The 20,484-nt window shown below is 43.8% G+C and overlaps 1 protein-coding gene across 5 annotated transcripts in view; it reads left to right on the plus strand.

The window, feature by feature from the left end:
* Window positions 1–2,563: 2,563 nt before the first annotated feature.
* GK5 (glycerol kinase 5) overlaps window positions 2,564–20,484 on the plus strand; it is an 80,632-nt gene continuing 62,711 nt past the window's right edge. For 4 of the 5 annotated variants that reach the window (XM_038750868.1, XM_038750874.1, XM_038750887.1 and 1 more), the window contains exons 1-2: window positions 2,564–2,726; window positions 19,729–19,851. In XM_038750868.1, coding sequence (XP_038606796.1) covers window positions 2,592–2,726; window positions 19,729–19,851 — 258 coding nt within the window. In that variant the 5' untranslated portion in view covers window positions 2,564–2,591. The remainder of the gene's footprint in view (window positions 2,727–19,728; window positions 19,852–20,484) is intronic. The other variant, XM_038750881.1, reaches the window with a different exon arrangement.

Consider the following 20,484-nt stretch of genomic DNA (forward strand, 5'->3'; position numbering starts at 1 on the left):
GAAGAAATACAATTGCATGATTGAATAAATACGATTGAATGAATCAATGAATAAATAAATATGATTTGAATGAAAGAATGATTAAGTACGATTGAAGGAATGAATAAATAAATACGATTGAATGAATGAATGGATAAAAACGATTGAATGAATGACCGAATCAATACGATCGAATGAATGGATGAATGAATAAGTACGATTGATTGAATGAATGATTAAATACAATTGAATGAATGAATACGATTGAATAAATGAATGAATGAAGAAATACAATTGCATGAATGAATGAATACGATTGAATGAATCAATGAATAAATAAATATGATTTGAATGAAAGAATGATTAAGTACGATTGAATGAATAAATAAATACGATCGAATGAATGAATGAATACGATTGAATAAATGAATGAATGAAGAAATAAAATTTAATGAATAAATAAATATGATTGAATGAATGAATAAGTAAATACGATTGAATGAATGAATGAATAAGTACAATTGAATGAATGACTGAATAAATACGATTGAATGAATGAATGAATAATGAGCCCACTGTTGGGTAAGGACTGTCTCTCTATGTTGCCAATTTGTACTTCCCAAGCACTTAGTACAGTGCTCTGCACACAGTAAGTGCTCAATAAATACGATTGATGATGATGCTGATGATTGATTGGGTGTATGATTGAATACGATTGCATGAATGAATGAATAAATACGATTTGAATGAATGAATGATTAAGTACGATTGAATGAATGAATAAATAAATACGATTGAATGAATGAATGAATAAGTACGATTGATTGGATGTATGAATGAATACGATTGCCTGAAGGAATGAATAAACACGATTTGAATGTCTGAATGATTAAGTGCGATTGAATGAATGAATAAGTACGATGGAATGAATGAATGAATAAATACAATCGAATGAATGAATAAATACGACTGAATGAATGAATGAATAAGTATGATTGATTGGCTGTATGAATGAATACGATTGAATGAATAAATAAATACGATTGAATGAATGAATGAATGAATAAGTACGATGGAATGAATGAATGAATGAATAAGTACGATTGATTGGCTGTATGAATGAATATGATTGCCTGAAGGAATGAATAAATACGATTTGAATGAATGAATGATAAGTACGATTGAATGAATGAATGAATAAGTACGATGGAATGAATGAATGAATCAATCCGATTGAATGAATGAATGAATAAGTATGATTCATTGAATGTATCAATGAATGCGATTGCATGAATGAATAAATACGATTTGAATGAATGAATGATTAAATACGATTGAATGAATGAATGAATAAGTACGATGGAATGAATGAATGAATCAATACGATCGAATGAATGAATGAATAAGTACGATTGATTGGCTGTATGAATGAATATGATTGCCTGGAGGAATGAATAAATACGATTTGAATGAATGAATGATTAAGTACCATTGAATGAATGAATGAATAAGTACGATTGAATGAATGAATGAATCAATACGATTGAATGAATGAATGAATAAGTACGATTCATTGAATTTATCATTGAATGCGACTGCATGAATGAATAAATACGATTTGAATGAATGAATGATTAAGTACGATTGAATGAATAAATGAATAAATACGATTGAATGAATGAATAAGTACAATTGATTAGATGTAAATACGATTTGAATGAATGAATGATTAAGTGCGATTGAATGAATGAATGAATAAGTACGATTGAATGAATGAATGAATGAATCAATACGATTGAATGAATGAATGAATAAGTACGATTCATTGAATGTATCATTGAATGCGACTGCATGAATGAATAAATACGATTTGAATGAATGAATGATTAAGTACGATTGAATGAATAAATGAATAAATACGATTGAATGAATGAATAAGTACGATTGATTAGATGTAAATACGATTTGAATGAATGAATGATTAAGTACGATTGAATGAATGAATGAATAAGTACGATGGAATGAATGAATAAATACGGTTGGATGAATGAATGAATAAGTACGATTGACTGAGTGAATACGATTGCATGAATGAATGAATGAATGCGATTGCATGAATGAATGATCGAATAAACACGATTGAATGAATGAGTATCAATCAACACGATTGCGTGAGCGAATGAATCAATACGATCGAATGAATGAATGAATCGAATGAATAGAGTGATCGAATAGAGTGATTGAATGAATGCGTATCAATCAACACGATTGCGTGAGCGAATGAATCAATACGATCGAATGAATGAATGAATCGAATGAATGAATGATCGAATGAATAGAGTGACTGACCGGGCCGCCAACGTCGGCCGGCCGCGCAGGCGCACGGGCCGGCGGTGGCGCGCGCCCCCCACAGGGGCGGGGAGGGGAGGGGCGATGACGTCACTGGGGGCGGGGCGTCCCGGCGGCCGTTCGCGCCCCCCGAGCCCCGCGGAGGCAGAGGCGGCGGGCGGAGGGAAGGAGGGAAGGAGGGAAAAAGGGAGGAGGGAAAGAAGGAGGAAGGAAAAAAGGAGGAAGGAAAAAAGAAGAGGGAAAAAAGGAGGAGGGAAGGAGGGATGGCGGAGCGTGGCCGGAGCCCCGGGGCCCCTGGGCCGGCGGGCTTCGTGCTGGGGCTGGACGTGGGCAGCACCGTCATCCGCGGGCACGTTTACGACCAGCGGACGACCATCCGCGGCTCCAGCCGACAGAAGGTAATCATCATAATCAAAATAATAATAATAATAATGGCATTTATTAAGCGCTTCCTATGTGCAAAGCCCTGTTCTAAGCGCTGGGGAGGTTGCAAGGTGATCCGGCTGCCCCACGTGGGGCTCACAGCCTCGATCCCCATTTTCCAGATGAGGGAACTGAGGCCCAGAGAACAATAATAATAATAATAATGATGATGGCATTTATTAAGCGCTTACTATGTGCAAAGCCCTGTTCTAAGCGCTGGGGAGGTTGCAAGGTGATCCGGCTGCCCCACGTGGGGCTCACAGCCTCGGTCCCCATTTTCCAGATGAGGGAACTGAGGCCCAGAGAATAATAATAATAATAATAATGATGATGGCATTTATTAAGCGCTTACTATGTGCAAAGCCCTGTTCTAAGCGCTGGGGAGGTTGCAAGGTGATCCGGCTGCCCCACGTGGGGCTCACAGCCTCGGTCCCCATTTTCCAGATGAGGGAACTGAGGCCCAGAGAATAATAATAATAATAATGATGATGGCATTTATTAAGCGCTTCCTATGTGCAAAGCCCTGTTCTAAGCGCTGGGGAGGTTGCAAGGTGATCCGGCTGCCCCACGTGGGGCTCACAGCCTCGATCCCCATTTTCCAGATGAGGGAACTGAGGCCCAGAGAATAATAATAATAATAATAATGATGATGGCATTTATGAAGCGCTTCCTATGTGCAAAGCCCTGTTCTAAGCGCTGGGGAGGATGCAAGGTGATCCGGCTGCCCCACGTGGGGCTCACAGCCTCGATCCCCATTTTCCAGATGAGGGAACTGAGGCCCAGAGAATAATAATAATAATGATGGCATTTATGAAGCGCTTCCTATGTGCAAAGCCCTGTTCTAAGCGCTGGGGAGGATGCAAGGTGATCCGGCTGCCCCACGTGGGGCTCACAGCCTCGGTCCCCATTTTCCAGATGAGGGAACTGAGGCCCAGAGAATAATAATAATAATAATAATAATAATGATGATGGCATTTATTAAGCGCTTCCTATGTGCAAAGCCCTGTTCTAAGCGCTGGGGAGGTTGCAAGGTGATCCGGCTGCCCCACGTGGGGCTCACAGCCTCAGTCCCCATTTTCCAGATGAGGGAACTGAGGCCCAGAGAATAATAATAATAATAATAATAATAATGATGGCATTTATTAAGCGCTTACTATGTGCAAAGCACTGTTCTAAGCGCTGGGGAGGTTGCAAGGTGATCCGGCTGCCCCACGTGGGGCTCACAGCCTCGATCCCCATTTTCCAGATGAGGGAACTGAGGCCCAGAGAATAATAATAATAATAATAATGATGGCATTTATTAAGCGCTTACTCTGTGCAAAGCCCTGTTCTAAGCGCTGGGGAGGTTGCAAGGTGATCCGGCTGCCCCACGTGGGGCTCCCAGCCTCAATCCCCATTTTCCAGATGAGGGAACTGAGGCCCAGAGAAGTGAAGTGACTTGCCCAAAGTCACACAGCTGACAATTGGCAGAGCAGGGATTTGAACCCATGACCTCAGACTCCAAAGCCCGGGCTCTTCTCCACTGAGCCACGCTGCTTCTCTAATGCAGCAGAAGGTGAGCTCCCCGAGCTCCCCCCGATTCAGTCATTCATTCACTCGTATTTGTGGAGCGCCTACTGTGTGCGCAGCACTGGACCAAGTGCTGGGGAAGGACACGTTGGCAACGTATTCATTCATTCACTCTTTTAGACCGTGAGCCCACTGGTGGGTAGGGACTGTCTCTAAATGCTGCCAACTTGGACTTCCCAAGCGCTTAGTCCAGTGCTCTGCACACAGTAAGCGCTCAATAGATAAGATTGATTGATTGATTCATTCATTCATTGAGCCCACTGTTGGGTAGGGACTGTCTCCAGATGTTGCCAACGTGGACTTCCCAAGCGCTTAGTCCAGTGCTCTGCACCCAGTAAGTGCTCAATATATACGATTGATTGATTCATTCATTCATTGAGCCCACTGTTGGGTAGGGACCGTCTCTCAATGTTGCCAACGTGGACTTCCCAAGCGCTTAGTCCAGTGCTCTGCACACAGTAAGCGCTCAATAGATAAGATTGATTGATTGATTCATTCATTCATTGAGCCCACTGTTGGGTAGGGACCGTCTCTCTATGTTGCCAACGTGGACTTCCCAAGCGCTTAGTACAGTGCTCTGCACTCAGTAAGCACTCAATAGATAAGATTGATTGATTGATTCATTCATTCATTCATTGAGCCCACTGTTGGGTAGGGACCGTCTCTAGATGTTGCCAACGTGGACTTCCCAAGCGCTTAGTCCAGTGCTCTGCACACAGTAAGCGCTCAATAAATACAATTGATTGATTGATTCATTCATTCATTTAGCCCACTGTTGGGTAGGGACCATCTCTAGATGCTGCCAACTTGTACTTCCCAAGCGCTTAATCCAGTGCTCTGCACCCAGTAAGCGCTCAATAAATACGATTGATTGATCGATTCATTCATTCATTGAGCCCACTGTTGGGTAGGGACCGTCTCTCTATGTTGCCAACGTGGACTTCCCAAGCGCTTAGTCCAGTGCTCTGCACCCAGTAAGCGCTCAATAAATACGATTGATTGATTGATTCATTCATTCATTGAGCCCACTGTTGGGTAGGGACCGTCTCTAGATGTTGCCAACGTGGACTTCCCAAGCGCTTAGTCCAGTGCTCTGCACCCAGTAAGCGCTCAATAAATAAGATTGATTGATTGATTCATTCATTCATTGAGCCCACTGTTGGGTAGGGACCGTCTCTAGATGTTGCCAACGTGGATTTCCCAAGCGCTTAGTCCAATGCTCTGCACCCAGTAAGCGCTCAATAAATACGATTGATTGATTGATTCATTCATTCATTGAGCCCACTATTGGGTAGGGACCGTCTCTCTATGTTGCCAACGTGGACTTCCCAAGCGCTTAGTCCAATGCTCTGCACCCAGTAAGCGCTCAATAAATACGATTGATTCATTCATTGAGCCCACTGTTGGGTAGGGACCGTCTCTAGATGTTGCCAATGTGGACTTCCCAAGCGCTTAGTCCAGTGCTCTGCACAGAGTAAGTGCTCAATATATACGATTGATTGATTCATTCATTCATTGAGCCCACTGTTGGGTAGGGACCGTCTCTCAATGTTGCCAACGTGGACTTCCCAAGTGCTTAGTCCAGTGCTCTGCACCCAATAAGCGCTCAATAGATAAGATTGATTGATTGATTGATTCATTCATTCATTGAGCCCACTGTTGGGTAGGGACCGTCTCTAGATGTTGCCAAATTGTACTTCCCAAGCACTTAGTACAGTGCTCTGCACCCAGTAAGCGCTCAATAAATACGATTGATTGATTCGTTCATTCATTCATTCATTGAGCCCACTGTTGGGTAGGGACCGTCTCTCGATGTTGCCAACGTGGACTTCCCAAGCGCTTAGTACAGTGCTCTGCACCCAGTAAGCGCTCAATAAATACGATTGATTGATTGATTCATTCATTCATTGAGCCCACTGTTGGGTAGGGACCGTCTCTAGATGTTGCCAACGTGGACTTCCCAAGCGCTTAGTCCAGTGCTCTGCACACAGTAAGCGCTCAATAGATAAGATTGATTGATTGATTCATTCATTCATTCATTGAGCCCACTGTTGGGTAGGGACCGTCTCTCTATGTTGCCAAATTGTACTTCCCAAGCGCTTAGTCCAGTGCTCTGCACCCAGTAAGCGCTCAATAAATACGATTGATTGATTGATTCATTCATTGAGCCCACTGTTGGGTAGGGACCGTCTCTAGATGTTGCCAACGTGGACTTCCCAAGCGCTTAGTACAGTGCTCTGCACACAGTAAGCGCTCGATAAACACGATTGATTGATTGATTGATTGATTCATTCATTGAGCCCACTGTTGGGTAGGGACCGTCTCTAGATGTTGCCAACGTGGACTTCCCAAGCGCTTAGTACAGTGCTCTGCACACAGTAAGCGCTCGATAAACACGATTGATTGATTGATTCATTCATTCATTCATTGAGCCCACTGTTGGGTAGGGACCGTCTCTAGATGTTGCCAACGTGGACTTCCCAAGCGCTTAGTACAGTGCTCTGCACACAGTAAGCGCTCGATAAACACGATTGATTGATTGATTCATTCATTCATTTATTGAGCCCACTGTTGGGTAGGGGCCGTCTCTGTGAGCCCGTTGTTGGGTAGGGACTGTCTCTAGATGTTGCCAACTTGGACTTCCCAAGCGCTTAGTACAGTGCTCTGCACACAGTAAGCGCTCAATAAATACGATTGATTGAATGAATGAATGAATATATGTTGCCAACTTGTACTTCCCAAGCGCTTGGTACAGTGCTCTGCACACAGTAAGCGCTCAATAAATACAATTGAGTGAATGAATATATGTTGCCAACTTGTACTTCCCAAGCGCTTAGCACAGCGCTTAGAGAAGCAGCGTGGCTCAGTGGAAAGAGCCCAGGCTTTGGAGCCAGACGTCATGGTTTCGAATCCTGCCTCTGCCACATGTCTGCTGTGTGACCTTGGGCAAGTCACTTAACTTCTCGGAGCCTCAGTTACCTCATCTGTGAAATGGGAATGATGACTTGTGAGCCCCACATGGGACAACCTGATCACTTTGTATCCCCCCAGCGCTTAGAACAGTGCTTTGCACATAGGAAGCGCTTAACAAATGCCGTCATAATTATTTATTTTTACAGTGCTCTGCACGCGGTAAGCGCTCAATAAGTACGGTTGAATGAATGAGCGAATGAATGAATGAATCGTATTTATGGAGCGCTTACTGTGTGCAGAGCACCGGACTGTGAGCCCACTGTTGGGTAGGGACTGTCTCTAGATGTTACCAACTTGTACTTCCCAAGCGCTTAGTACAGTGCTCTGCACACAGTAAGTGCTCAATAAGTACGATTGAATGAATGAATTGTATTTATGGAGCACGTACTGTGTGCAGAGCACCGGACTGTGAACCCACTGTTGGGTAGGGACCGTCTCTAGATGTTCCCAGCTTGGACTTCCCAAGCGCCTAGTACAGTGCTCTGCACACAGTAAGCGCTCAATAAATACGATTGAGTGAATGAGTGAATGAATATATGTTGCCAACTTGTTCTTCCCATAGCACTTGGTACAGTGCTCTGCACACAGTAAGCGCTCAATAAGTACGATTGATGATTGAATGAATGAATGAATCGTATTTATGGAGCGCTTATTGTGTGCAGAGCACCGGACTGTGAGCCCGCTGTTGGGTAGGGACCGTCTCTAGATGTTACCAACTTGGACTTCCCAAGCGTTTAGTACAGTGCTCTGCACACAGTAAGCGCTCAATAAATACAATTGAGTGAATGAGTGAATGAATATATGTTGCCAACTTGTACTTCCCAAGTGCTTAGTACAGTGCTCTACACACAGTAAGCGCTCAATAAGTACGATTGATTGACTGAATGAATGAATCGTATTTATGGAGCACTTACTGTGTGCAGAGCACCGGACTGTGAACCCACTGTTGGGTAGGGACCGTCTCTAGATGTTGCCAGCTTGGACTTCCCAAGCGCTTAGTACAGTGCTCTGCTCAATAAATACGATTGAGTGAATGAGTGAATGAATATATGTTGCCAACTTGTACTTCCCAAGCGTTTAGTACAGTGCTCTGCACACAGTAAGCGCTCAATAACTACGATTGAATGAATGAATGAATCATATTTATGGAGCGCTTACTGTGTGCAGAGCACCGGACTGTGAGCCCGCTGTTGGGTAGGGACCGTCTCTAGATGTTGCCAACTTGGACTTCCCAAGCGTTTAGTACAGTGCTCTGCACACAGTAAGCGCTCCATAAGTACGATTGAATGAATGAATGAATCGTATTTATGGAGCGCTTACTGTGTGCAGAGCACCGGACTGTGAGCCCGCTGTTGGGTAGGGACCGTCTCTAGATGTTGCCAGCTTGGACTTCCCAAGCGCTTAGTACAGTGCTCTGCACACAGTAAGCGCTCAATAAATACGATTGAGTGAATGAGTGAATGAATATATGTTGCCAACTTGTACTTCCCAAGCGCCTAGTACAGTGCTCTGCACACAGTAAGCGCTCAATAAGTACGATTGAATGAATGAATGAATAAATCGTATTTATGGAGCGCTTACTGTGTGCAGAGCACCGGACTGTGAGCCCGCTGTTGGGTAGGGACCGTGTCTAGATGTTGCCAACTTGGACTTCCCAAGCGTTTAGTACAGTGCTCTGCACACAGTAAGTGCTCAATAAGTATGAATGAATGAATGAATCGTATTTATGGAGCGCTTACTGTGTGCAGAGCACCGGACTGTGAGCCCGCTGTTGGGTAGGGACCGTCTCTAGATGTTGCCAGCTTGTACTTCCCAAGCGCTTAGTGCAGTGCTCTCTGCACACAGTATGCGCTCAATAAGTACGATTGAATGAATATATGTTGCCAACTTGTACTTCCCAAGCGCTTGGTACAGTGCTCTGCACACAGTAAGTGCTCAATAAGTATGAATGAATGAATGAATCGTATTTATGGAGCGCTTACTGTGTGCAGAGCACCGGACTGTGAGCCCGCTGTTGGGTAGGGACCGACTCTAGATGTTGCCAACTTGGACTTCCCAGGCGCTTAGTGCAGTGCTCTCTGCACACAGTAAGCGCTCAATAAATACGATTGAATGAATGAATACTAAGCGCTTGGGAAGTACGATTGAACGAAGTATGGACTGGAGACAGCAGAGACAGGAGGCAGGGAGGTCAGCAAGGTGATGCAGTAATTAAGGTCTCCCAAGGATGAGGGGGAACTTGGGGTGTCAGACTGGCACAAGCCCCAAATCACCTGTCATGGGTCACCCTTCCCTTAGGATGCTCTTTTGGAAAGGGAAGGTACTTTTCCTTATTCTAGGGTAATGGAGGTTTCCAAGACTCCCTTATTTTCCCTTTCTTCGAGGGGTCATTCTCTGGGAAGAGATTTTCAGAGGGGCTGACTTTTTGCTATAGTCTCACAGTAGTTTTGTTCGAATTTGAACCTTGCTGGCTGATTGTCCAGTATTCCCTTCGTTTTGTCAGCCAGATTCAGAACTTCCATCCAGTTTTACTGGGCCAGAAAGCTCAATCAGGTCTTTCCTGAATAATTTTCCAGTTCAAAAGTCCATTGACAAGACGAACAAGTGTTTATAACCAGGCCAGTATCACAGTTTAAGATTATTGGGTTATCCATTCCTGATTTATTAATACGTTTCCAGATATAGGACCTGTTTCTTCAGTTTTACTTTGTTTCAAAGTCTGATGGAGTGTCTCTTTTTTACATTTTTGGGCACATCTTACCGTTCTTAATGACCTCAACTTTATTTGATTTCTCGTGACTTTTTGAATTGCTTAGCAATTGGAAATTGTATTTCCTAGAAGTACCTATTACACTTTTACCTGTTTTCCATGGTGGCCACAAATAGCCACCTTTTAGTGACTGGTGAGATTACTTTTTTTGAAGATATTGGTTTAAATCAGCACGAGTTTTGGGATAAGGATTTGGTTAGTAAAAGTGTGTCAATTACGTAACTAGAATCAATCAATCAAAGCCTGGTGGCATAAGCATGGGCTTGGGAATCAGAGGACATGGCTCTGCTACTTTTCTGCTGTGTGACCTTGGGCAAATCACTTCACTTCCCTGAGCCTCAGTAACCTCATCTGTAAAATGGGGATGAAGACTGTGAGTCCCATGTGGGACAAGGACTGTGTCCAACCTGATTGCCCTGTATCTACCCCAGCGCTTGGAGCAGTGTGTGGCACATAGTAAGTGCTTAACAAATACTATCATTATTATTATTAAGTGCTTACTGTGTCCAGGACACTGTACTAAGTGCCTGAGAGAGAACAATATAACAAGGAGCTTATAGTATAGAGAGGGGATGACAGACATTAATATAAATAAATAATTGATCTGTACTTAAGTCCTACAGGGCTGAGGGTGAGGGAAATAAAGGATTCATGTGCAACGGTGATGCAGAAGGGAGTGGGAGAAGAGGAAATGAGAGCTTAGTTGGGAAAGGCCTCTTGGAAGACGTGTGTCACCAATAAGGCTTTGAAGGCCGGGGGGTGATCGTCAGTTGGATATGAAGAGAGGGAGTCCCAAGCTGAAGCAGGACATGGGCATGGGCTTGAGATAGATGAGATTGAGGTACGATCAGTCAATCAATCAATCAGTGGTATTTATTGAGCGCTTACTATGGGCAGTGCTGTAATAAGCACTTGGAAGGGAACAGTGCAACAGAATTAACAGAAACGTTCCCTGCCCATAGCGAGGTTACAGTCTAGAGTGGGAGACAGGCATTAATGTGAATAAATGATTTGTAATATGCAATTTGAATATATGTACACAAGTGCTGTGGGGCTGGGGGTGAGATGAGTATCAAATGTTTAAAGAACACATCCAAGTGCAGACGACGCAGAAGGGAGAGTGAGCCGGGGAAAAGGCGGTGCAATCGGGGAAAGCCTCTTGGAGATGTGACCTTAATAACGCTTTAAAGGTGAAGAGAGTGGGGGTCTGGTGAATATGGAAGGGGAGAGAATGCCAAACTAGAGAGAGGACGTGGGAAAGGGATCGGCGGCGAGATTGGGACACAGTGAGTAAGCTGGCACTAGATATATTGAATAGTTTGGCATTAGAGAAGCGAAGTGTATGGGCTAGGTTGTAGTAGAAATCAGAGATGGGAAGGTAGGAGGGGGAAAGGTGATTGAGTGCTTTTAAAGCCGACGGTAAGGAGTTTTTGCTTGATGCGGGAGAGGAGGGGCAAAACCCCCGAGAGTTCTTGAGGATTGGGGAAACTTGGAGTGGTTGGTTTGGTTTTTTTTTTTTTTTGGTTTTTTTTTAGAAAAATGATCCAGGCAGCAGTGTGAAGTGTGGACTGAAGTGGGGAGATACAGGAGGCAGGGAGGTGAGCAAGGAGGGTGATGCAGTAATCAAGGTGGGATAGGATAAGTGCTTGGATCAACGTGGTAGCAGTTTGGATGGAGAGGAAAGAACGATTTTAGCGAAGTTGTGAAGTTTGAACCAACAGGAATTGGTGACAGATTACGTATATGTGGTTCTCAGATTTCTGTTAGAGAACGAACTATATGTGGTGATGCTCTCAATAAATGAGTTCAAAGGGGTTTTCTTTCAGCCCCCGGAGTTACTGATGGGAATGTTAAGTACCCACAGTATTGTATATATTTGTTAAAACACCCAAATGTAAGATTTCCGTGCATAGCAGCATTGAACAATTTTTTTAATGAGCCAGGCAAGTTCCGGTAAAGTAGCATTATACCATCTAACTTTCCAGTCATGAAGTATTACAAGCATCTTGATTTCCTGTTAATTGTTTCCCTTTTATCCCCATTAACCCTATAAATGAACTTTAACATTACCCATACTTGATTCAGTCTATCAGTGGTATTTATTGAGCGCTTACTGCATGCAGAATACTGTATTATGCGGTCGGGAGAGTACAGTGCAAAAGATTGATAGACAAGATCCTTGCCCTCAGTTCGTTTATAATATAGTGGGGGAGAGAGACATTAAAATAAATTACATAAAGGGGAAGCAGCAGAGTGTAAGAATAAGTACAGTAGTGCTGTGGGGTTGGAGATAAGTAGCAAAGTGCTTACGGGGTACAGATCTGACTTATTTTGGTGTTCTGGCCCTTCCAATTCAGTGCTCATCCACTCCTGGGATTCGGGCTTTAAGCATGATGGAAACACAAGTAAAAATATTTGTTCAATAATACAGCATTAAAGCATTAGAGAGTTGAATGTGTTCATTGGCTGTCTTATAGTAAACTCCTTCAAGTTTATAACAAAATTTATTACACTTATGTGCACTGATTATTGAGGGCAGGCATCACATTAGGGCTTAAAGTGAGATTCTTGCCTGCCAAGAAAAGCAGGTTTCAGGAAGTAGCTTGTTTGCAATTACCCTTTTATAAAATCGTAATCCCCAATAAAAGGACTGGTATGATAAGATTAAGGAAGCAAATCTTGCAAATATTTCTCCATACCTACTACTATCCTAATGAACTGATTTGGCATTTTTATTCATTTAATTACTATTCATGACAAGATTAATATAAAATACTTGAAATATAATAATAATGTTGGTATTTGTCTAAGCACTTACTATGTGCCAAGCACTGTTCTAAGCACTGGGGGAGATCAATCAATCAATCGTATTTATTGAGCGCTTACTGTGTGCAGAGCACTGTACAGATACAAGGTAATCAGGTTGTCCCATGTAGGGCTCATAGTCTCACATCCCCATTTTACAGATGAGGGAACTGAGGCAGTTAAGTGACTTGCCCAAGGTCACACAGCTGACAAGTGGCGAAGCTGGGATTAGAACCCACAAGCTCTGACTCCCAAGCTCGTGCTGTTTCCACTAAGCCACGCTGCTTCTCAGATATAGATATGTGTTTATAATTGAGTTGTCTGCCTTTAAATCAGAGAGCTGGTGGGTCTGTGACTTATCTTGAGGTAATGAAGCCTACATCTTGGGAGAAGAAAGGGAGCAATCATCAAGCAGAAGTGAGTTGTGGGGTAAATTTTGGCTCCCAACTTTCCTTGGCAGGGGTTCGCAGGGGAGGGGTCCTCATTATTCATTCATTCAATCAATCAGATTTATTGAAAACTTAATATGTGCACAGCACTGTACTAAGCACTTGGGAAAGTACAGTATAATAATAAACAGCCACAGTCCCTGCCTACAGTGAGCTTACAGTCTAGAGGGTGGAGACAGACATCAATACAAATAAATAAATTACAGTTGTGTACGGAAGTGCTGGGGGCTGGGAGAGGGGAAGACCAAAGGGAGCAAGTCAGGGTGATGCAGAAGGGAGTGGTAGGAGAGGAAAAGGGGAAGCCTAGTCTGGGAAGGCCTTTTGGAGGAAATGTGCGTTCTGTAAGTCACCGAAGGGGGGGAAAGTAAATGTCTGCTGGATCTCAGGAGGGAGGGTGTTCCAGGCCAGAGGCAGGACGTGGACCAGGGTTCGAAGGTGAGACAGGTGAGACCGAGGCACAGGGAGAAGGTTAGCACTAGAAGAGCGAAGTGTGTGGGCTGGGTTGGAGAAAGAGAGTAGTGAGGTGAGGAAGGAGGGGGGCAAGGTGGTTGACTGCTTTAAAGACAACGGTGAGGATTTTTTGTTTGCAAAGGTGGATAATAAGATTAATAACTATGGTATTTGTTAAGCACTTACTATATGCTGAGAACTGTTCTAAGCACTGGGGTAGATACAAGGTAATCAGGTTGCCCCACGGGGAGCTCACAGTTTTAATCTTCATTTTACAGATGAGGTAACTGAGGCACAGAGAAGTTAAGCAGCTTATCCAAGGTCACACAGCAAAGTAGTGGAGCCGGGATTAGAACCCATGTCCTCTTTTTCCCGTGCCCGTGTTCTTTCCAGTAAGCCACACTGCTTCTCTGTGCCCTCCTGGAATTTTTTTTTGAGGAGAGGGGTGACCTGTCCTGAACATTTTTGTAGAAAAATGTTCCAGGCAGCAGGGTGAAGTATGGACTGGAGTGAGGCGAGGCAGGAGGCTGGGAGGTTAGCAAGGAGGCTGATGAGTAATCCAGGTGGGATAGGATGACTCTGTTAATTAATCAATCGTATTTATTGAGCGCTTACTGTGTGCAGAGCACTGTACTAAGCGCTTGGGAAGTACAAGTTGGCAACATATAGCTACGGTCCCTACCCAACAGTGGGCTCACAGTCTAGAAGTGCGGTAGGAGTTTGGATGGAGAGGAAAGGACGGATTTTAGCGATGTTGTGAAGATGGGAACGACAGGATTGAATATGATGGATTGAATATGTGGGTTGAATGAGAGAGACGAGTCAAGGATAATGCCAAGGTTACAGGCTTGCAAGACAGGAAGGAGGGTGGTGCTGTCTAAGGTGATGGAAAAGTCAGGGGGAAGACGGGGTTTGGGTGGGAAGATAAGGAGCTCTGTTTCGAACATGTTAAGCTTGAGGTGACGGGAGGTAGAGATGTTTTGAAGGCAAGAGGAAATGCAAGACTGCAGAGAGGGAGAGAGATCAGGGCTGGAAATGTAGATTTGGGTAGCGTCCGCCTACAGGTGGAAGTTGAAGCCGTGTGAGCGAATGAGTTCTCCAAGGGAGTGGGTGTAGATGGACAGAGTAGAAGGGGACCCAGCACTGAACCTTGAGAGACCCCCACAGTAAGGGGGTGAAAAGCAGAGGAGCTCATGATGGAGACTGAGAATGAACAGCCAGAGAGATAAGAGGAGAACCAGGAGAGGAAAGAGTCAGTGAAGCCAAGGTTGGGTTACGTTTCCAGGAAAAGGGGGTGGTCCACAGTGTCGAGGCAGCTGAGCAGTTGACGAGGATTAAGGATGGAGTAGAGGCCATTGGATTTGACAAGAAGGAGATCATTGGTGACCTTTGAGAGGGTGGTTTCTATGGAGTGAAGGGGACGGAAGCCAGATTGGAGGGGGTCAAGGAGAGAATTGGAGGAGAGGAATTTAGGACAGCGTATGTAGACAACTCGTTCAAGGCATTTGGAGAGGAATGGTAGGAGGGAAATGGGGCGATAACTGGAGGGATCAAGGGAGGGTTTTTTTTAGGACGGGAAGACACGGGCATGTTTGAAAGCAATGGGGAAGAAGCCATTGGAGAGCGAGTGGTTGAAGATGGCTGCTATGGAGAGAAGGAGGGAGGAGCTAGAGTTTTGATAAGGTGAGAAGGAATGGGGTCGATGCGCAGGTGGAGGGAGTGGCTTTTGAGAGGAGGCAGGAGATCTCCTCTAGAGATACTACTGGGAAGACAAGAGAGTTGAAGAGGGGGCCGTAAAGGGGAAGGACTGGGAAGGGGCAGGGGCGATTTTAGGGAGCTCATGCCTCAGAGTGTCAATTTTCTTAATAAAGTAGGTGGCCTGGTCACTGGGGGCAAGGGATGGGGGAGGTGGAGGGACAGGGGACCCGAGGAGGGAGGTAAATTTCTGGAACGGCTGGCTAGGGCGATGGGCATGGGTGTCAATAGGGGTGGAGAAACAGTTTTGCCGGGAAGAAGAGAGGGCAGAGTTAAAGCAAGCAAGGACAAACCTGAAGAGGACAAAGTCGACCTGATATTTAGATTTCTGCCAGCAGCGCTCTGCGGCTCAAACCCAAGAGTGAAGGAGGTGGACTGTGCGGGTGATTCAGGGTTGAGGTTTAGTGGTACGAGATTACTCCCCCCAATCATGTCTGAGGCTGTACCAGGAATGGAGATGGCAGCTGTCTGACTCACTTCTAGGGAGTCTTTCCTATGACCTTAGTTCACAGTTTTAAGGAATTAGACCTTTCTCCTTTTCCCCACTGCTCCTGCTGGCTCCTAAGACAATTCTGAAAATGGCCCTAGGAGTTCAGGGTGTTGGGAATGTCATGGAGGAAGTTAAAGGGGTCCACACGTGCTCCACGAAGCTCCTGACGCTGCTGTAAAAACAGGTTGGCACAGCGGGAGCCAGCGGCCTGTGGAAACTGAGAGATGAAAGCACTATACTTAGAATTGACAAGAGCCAAGAAGAGGAATTCTCAGGCTGCCTAGAGTAACTTGGCTGAAATTTATTCCACAGGTCCAAGGTTATAACATACTGACTCAACTTTCCAGAACAAATGTGATCTAATTTTTTTCTTAAAAGGTCTCCGACTGGAAATTCTATGTTTTACCCAGTTCTGTCAGTCTGAGGGTCAAGACCATCTTCTTTCTGACTGCTTTCACTGCTTCACTTTCGATTAACATTAGTTAAATTAGTTAACTAGTTTAATTAGTTAATTATAAATTATGGTATTTATGAAGCGCTTACTATGTGCCAGGCACTGTACTAAGTGCTGGGGTGGATACGAGCAAATTGGGTTGGACACAGTCCCTGTCCCCTGTAGGGCTCACAGTCTCAATCCCTATTTTAAAGATGAGGTAACCGAGGCATAGAGAAGTGAAGTGATTTGTCCAAGGTGATACAGCAGACAAGTGGCAGAGCCAGGATTAGAACCCATGACATTCTGATTCCCAGGCCCGTTCTCTATCCACTACACCATGCTGCTTCCTTTAAATAGGTCTGTGTGGAAATACACCCATTTCAGGAATCCCTTTATGTATAAACCCCCAAAGCGGGACAAATCATTCTTTAGCCTTCTCTAGGCACAGTTCCTTTAATGTTTCCTTTTATGGCCTATTTCCCATCCCTATAATCACTTCGTATTCTCCAGTTTTTTCATACTCATTTTCAGAATTTTCCTATTCAGGTGCACTTTTTTATGGTACTTGTAAAGCACTAACTCTGTGCCAAGCACTGTAGTAAGCACTGGGGTAGATATAAGATAATCAGGCTGGGCACAGTCCCTGTCCCACATGGGACTCTCAGTCTAAATAGGAGGGAGAATAGGCATTAAGTCCCCATTTTACAGGTGAGGAAACCGAGGCACAGAGAAGTGATGTGACTTGCCCAAGATAATACAACAGACAAGTGGCAGAGCTGGAGTTTCCCAGCCCATGCTTTTTTAACTGGGCCACGTTGCTTCTTAAATACCTTCAAGCATTTATTCTGAGTCTACTGGTTGAAAATATTTAAATGTCTGTCTCCCACATTAAAAATTTAATATCATCAACAGTTATGATGAATATGTTCTCTATTATTTCATCCAGATACTGAATAGAATTGGCTCCAGAATCAATCCTTATGAAACACCACTTGACTTGTAGTATGGCCAAGACTGTACTTGTCCAGCTTGTCAAAGAGAATGTCATGTGGGATGGACTCCAAACTCTTACTAAAGCATTCATTCAGTTGTGTTTATTGAACACTTACTGTGTGCAGAGCATTATACCAAGTGCATGGGAGAGTGCAATACAATAATAGACAGTCACATTCCCTCCCCACAACGGGCTCACAGTCTAGAAAATTACAGTTATTGCCTTTGCCTCGCATAGGTGCCGACATTTTCATTTTGAGGCTGGGGATGAAAAGAAACAAGGATTTTTTTTTAGTGGGAAATGAGAACTTGGAGAGGACAAGCTTCAAAGCGCTAATGGGCCAGGAAGCCACCACTTTGGGTGTTTTTTCCCCTGATGGGAAACTCTGCACTCTAGTCAGAGACCTGGGGTTAGAAAAGCTGGGATTCCAGTTCAAAAGCTGTCGGGGGAGTTGCTCTCATCAATCCTGTGGAGTGGGCACCTGTACCTCTTTGCCTATCCAGACAGTCACATTATTATAGAAGGAAATTAGATCGATCCACCGAAATTACCTTTCTCCAAACCATTTTGGGTGCTTCCTAATATCTTCTACCTGTATATATGTATATATGTTTGTACGCATTTATTACTCTATTTATTTTACTTGTACATATCTATTCTGTTTATTTCATTTTGTTAATACGTTTTGTTCTCTGTCTCCCCCTTCTAGACTGTGAGCCCACTGTTGGGTAGGGACTGTCTCTATATGTTGCCAACTTGTACTTCCCAAGCACTTAGTACAGTGCTCTGCCCACAGTAAGCGCTCAATAAATACGATTGATTGATTGATTCTCATTTGGTGCTGGTAGATTCAATTTTTATGGGAAGTCCAGCTTTCAGTCATCGTCGCACTGCCTAGGTAACATAATTCTGTGACAGCGTTCCGCTCTGTGTTGTCACTATCGATTTTTGTTTGTGTAAATGGCTTCCCTGGTTAAGCTGAAACATAGTTTTCTTCAGACTTACTGTCAGTTCACAACGGGAGAAGCAGTGTGGCTTCGTGCAGAGAGTACCAGCCTGGGAGTCAGAGGATGTGGGTTCTAATTCCAGCTTCACTACATGTCTACTGTGACCTTGGGCAAGTCACTTCATCCTTCTGTACCTCAGCAGCGTGGCTCAGTGGAAAGAGCACGGGCTTTGGAGTCAGAGGTCATGGGTTCAAATGCCGGCTCTGCCAACTGTCAGCTTTGTGACTTTGGGCAAGTCACTTAACTTCTCTGTGCCTGTTACCTCATCTGTAAAATGGGGATTAAAACTGTGAGCCCCATGTGATCAGGTTATCCCACGGGGGGCTCACAGCCTTAATCCCCATTTTACAGATGAGGGAACTGAGGCACAGAGAAGTTGTGACTTGCCCAAAGTCACACAGCTGACAGTTGGCGGAGCCGGCATTTGAACCCATGACCTCTGACTCCAAAGCCCTTGCTCTTTTCCATTGAGCCACGCATATTGCTACTTTCTGGTCACATTGATTCCTTAGAGTGCCAAAACTACATTTCTTGAGGCAGTAACTTCTTGCATGTGCCAAATGGGCACAGTTTCTGTGTGGAAATTTGTGAATGTTTCTGTCTTTTTTTTATGAGTTAACTTTCCTTTTCAGTCTTCTACTTCCTGATTTCTCTTTGATATCTAAGACCTGGTTCCGTCAAGAATAAAGTGTTTTATTCTGGGGTCCAATGCTGGAGGTATTACAACAAAATGAATGTGACCTGTTTAGTTTTAAGAGGAGCAAATAGTACTTAATGGGACAGCAAATCATGTTGAAATCTGGGTAAAGATATGCAACCTTGTCTGGAATCCCTTGCCAGTAGGCAACTCTTACAAAATGAGATTTCAAATTCTATGCAACTAAATTGGGCACTGGGTACATTAGTTTAATTATATATCTGATCTGATTATTTGTACACAAACAGTGCTTTGAACTGTGCTTAGCAAATAGGAATAGTTAAATACCATTATTATTAAAATGAAGCATATTTGAAAAAGCAACATTTTTTTGTGAGTTTATAAGCTTTTCTTTTGCTTCATTTCCGTAATTTTATTCTGGTTGACTTGTCTTGAGAGGACAAGCTCTTCAGCGATCCCTCCAATAAAAATTTCAGTGTGGATGGAATTTTGTATTGCGTGAAAGGGAAATTGGAGGTAAATCAAATTGCCTTCCGTTTAGGAAGATAAACTGAAGGGATTAGGAAGACTAGTTACTAGTTTTTTGACTGACTATACATCTCATTTTATCTTTCCCTCCAGTTACCCGTCGACCCATCACCTATTTCCTATCTTGGCAACCTCGAATTCCTTCCCACTTCAGATCTGACAGGTCATACATCTCCTCATCGTCAAAGCCCTCCTGAATTCACATCTCCTCAAAAGGTTTTTCCCAATGAATTTCAAGTCTCCCCAATTTATATCCTCCCGATTGCCACCTCAGCCCTTCTGCACCTTCCAATCGCTTGTGAATTCACAACCCTCTAGACTGTCAGCTCGTTGTGGGCAGGGAATGTGTCTTGTTTATTGCTATAGTGTGCTCTCCCAAGTGCTTAATACAGGGCTCTGCAAAAGAGTAAGCGCTTAATAAATGCGGTTGAATGAATGAACCTCTCAAAGCACTCATCTATATTTTTTCAAATGGTACTTAAGTGCTTATTATGTGCCAGACCTTATACTGAGCCATGGGGTAAATACAAGATAATCAGCTAATAAATACACACATACATACATAGACCTTTGCAGTAGAAGACGACTCTTCTGATGATGAAATTTGCTTGTGAGTGCATAATGATTAATAAGGTCAATGTGGTATCCACAGTCTTAAGCATATTGTGCTCACAAAAAGGCTGTCCCTTGTACTGTTCTGTTTAATGTTTGGAGTGCATAGCCCCGTATTCTCTTTTGCTTCATCTCGTTCCTTATGAAGCTTTTGCTTTAAAAGAACTAATCCTTTCTTAATAGCGGTCAGTCACCACTGGTCTGTCCTCTGAAATCGACTTCCAGTTTTGGCCAAGA

This window comes from Tachyglossus aculeatus, chromosome 1 (assembly GCF_015852505.1).
Source record: "Tachyglossus aculeatus isolate mTacAcu1 chromosome 1, mTacAcu1.pri, whole genome shotgun sequence".
In the NCBI taxonomy this organism is placed as follows: Eukaryota; Metazoa; Chordata; class Mammalia; order Monotremata; family Tachyglossidae; genus Tachyglossus; species Tachyglossus aculeatus.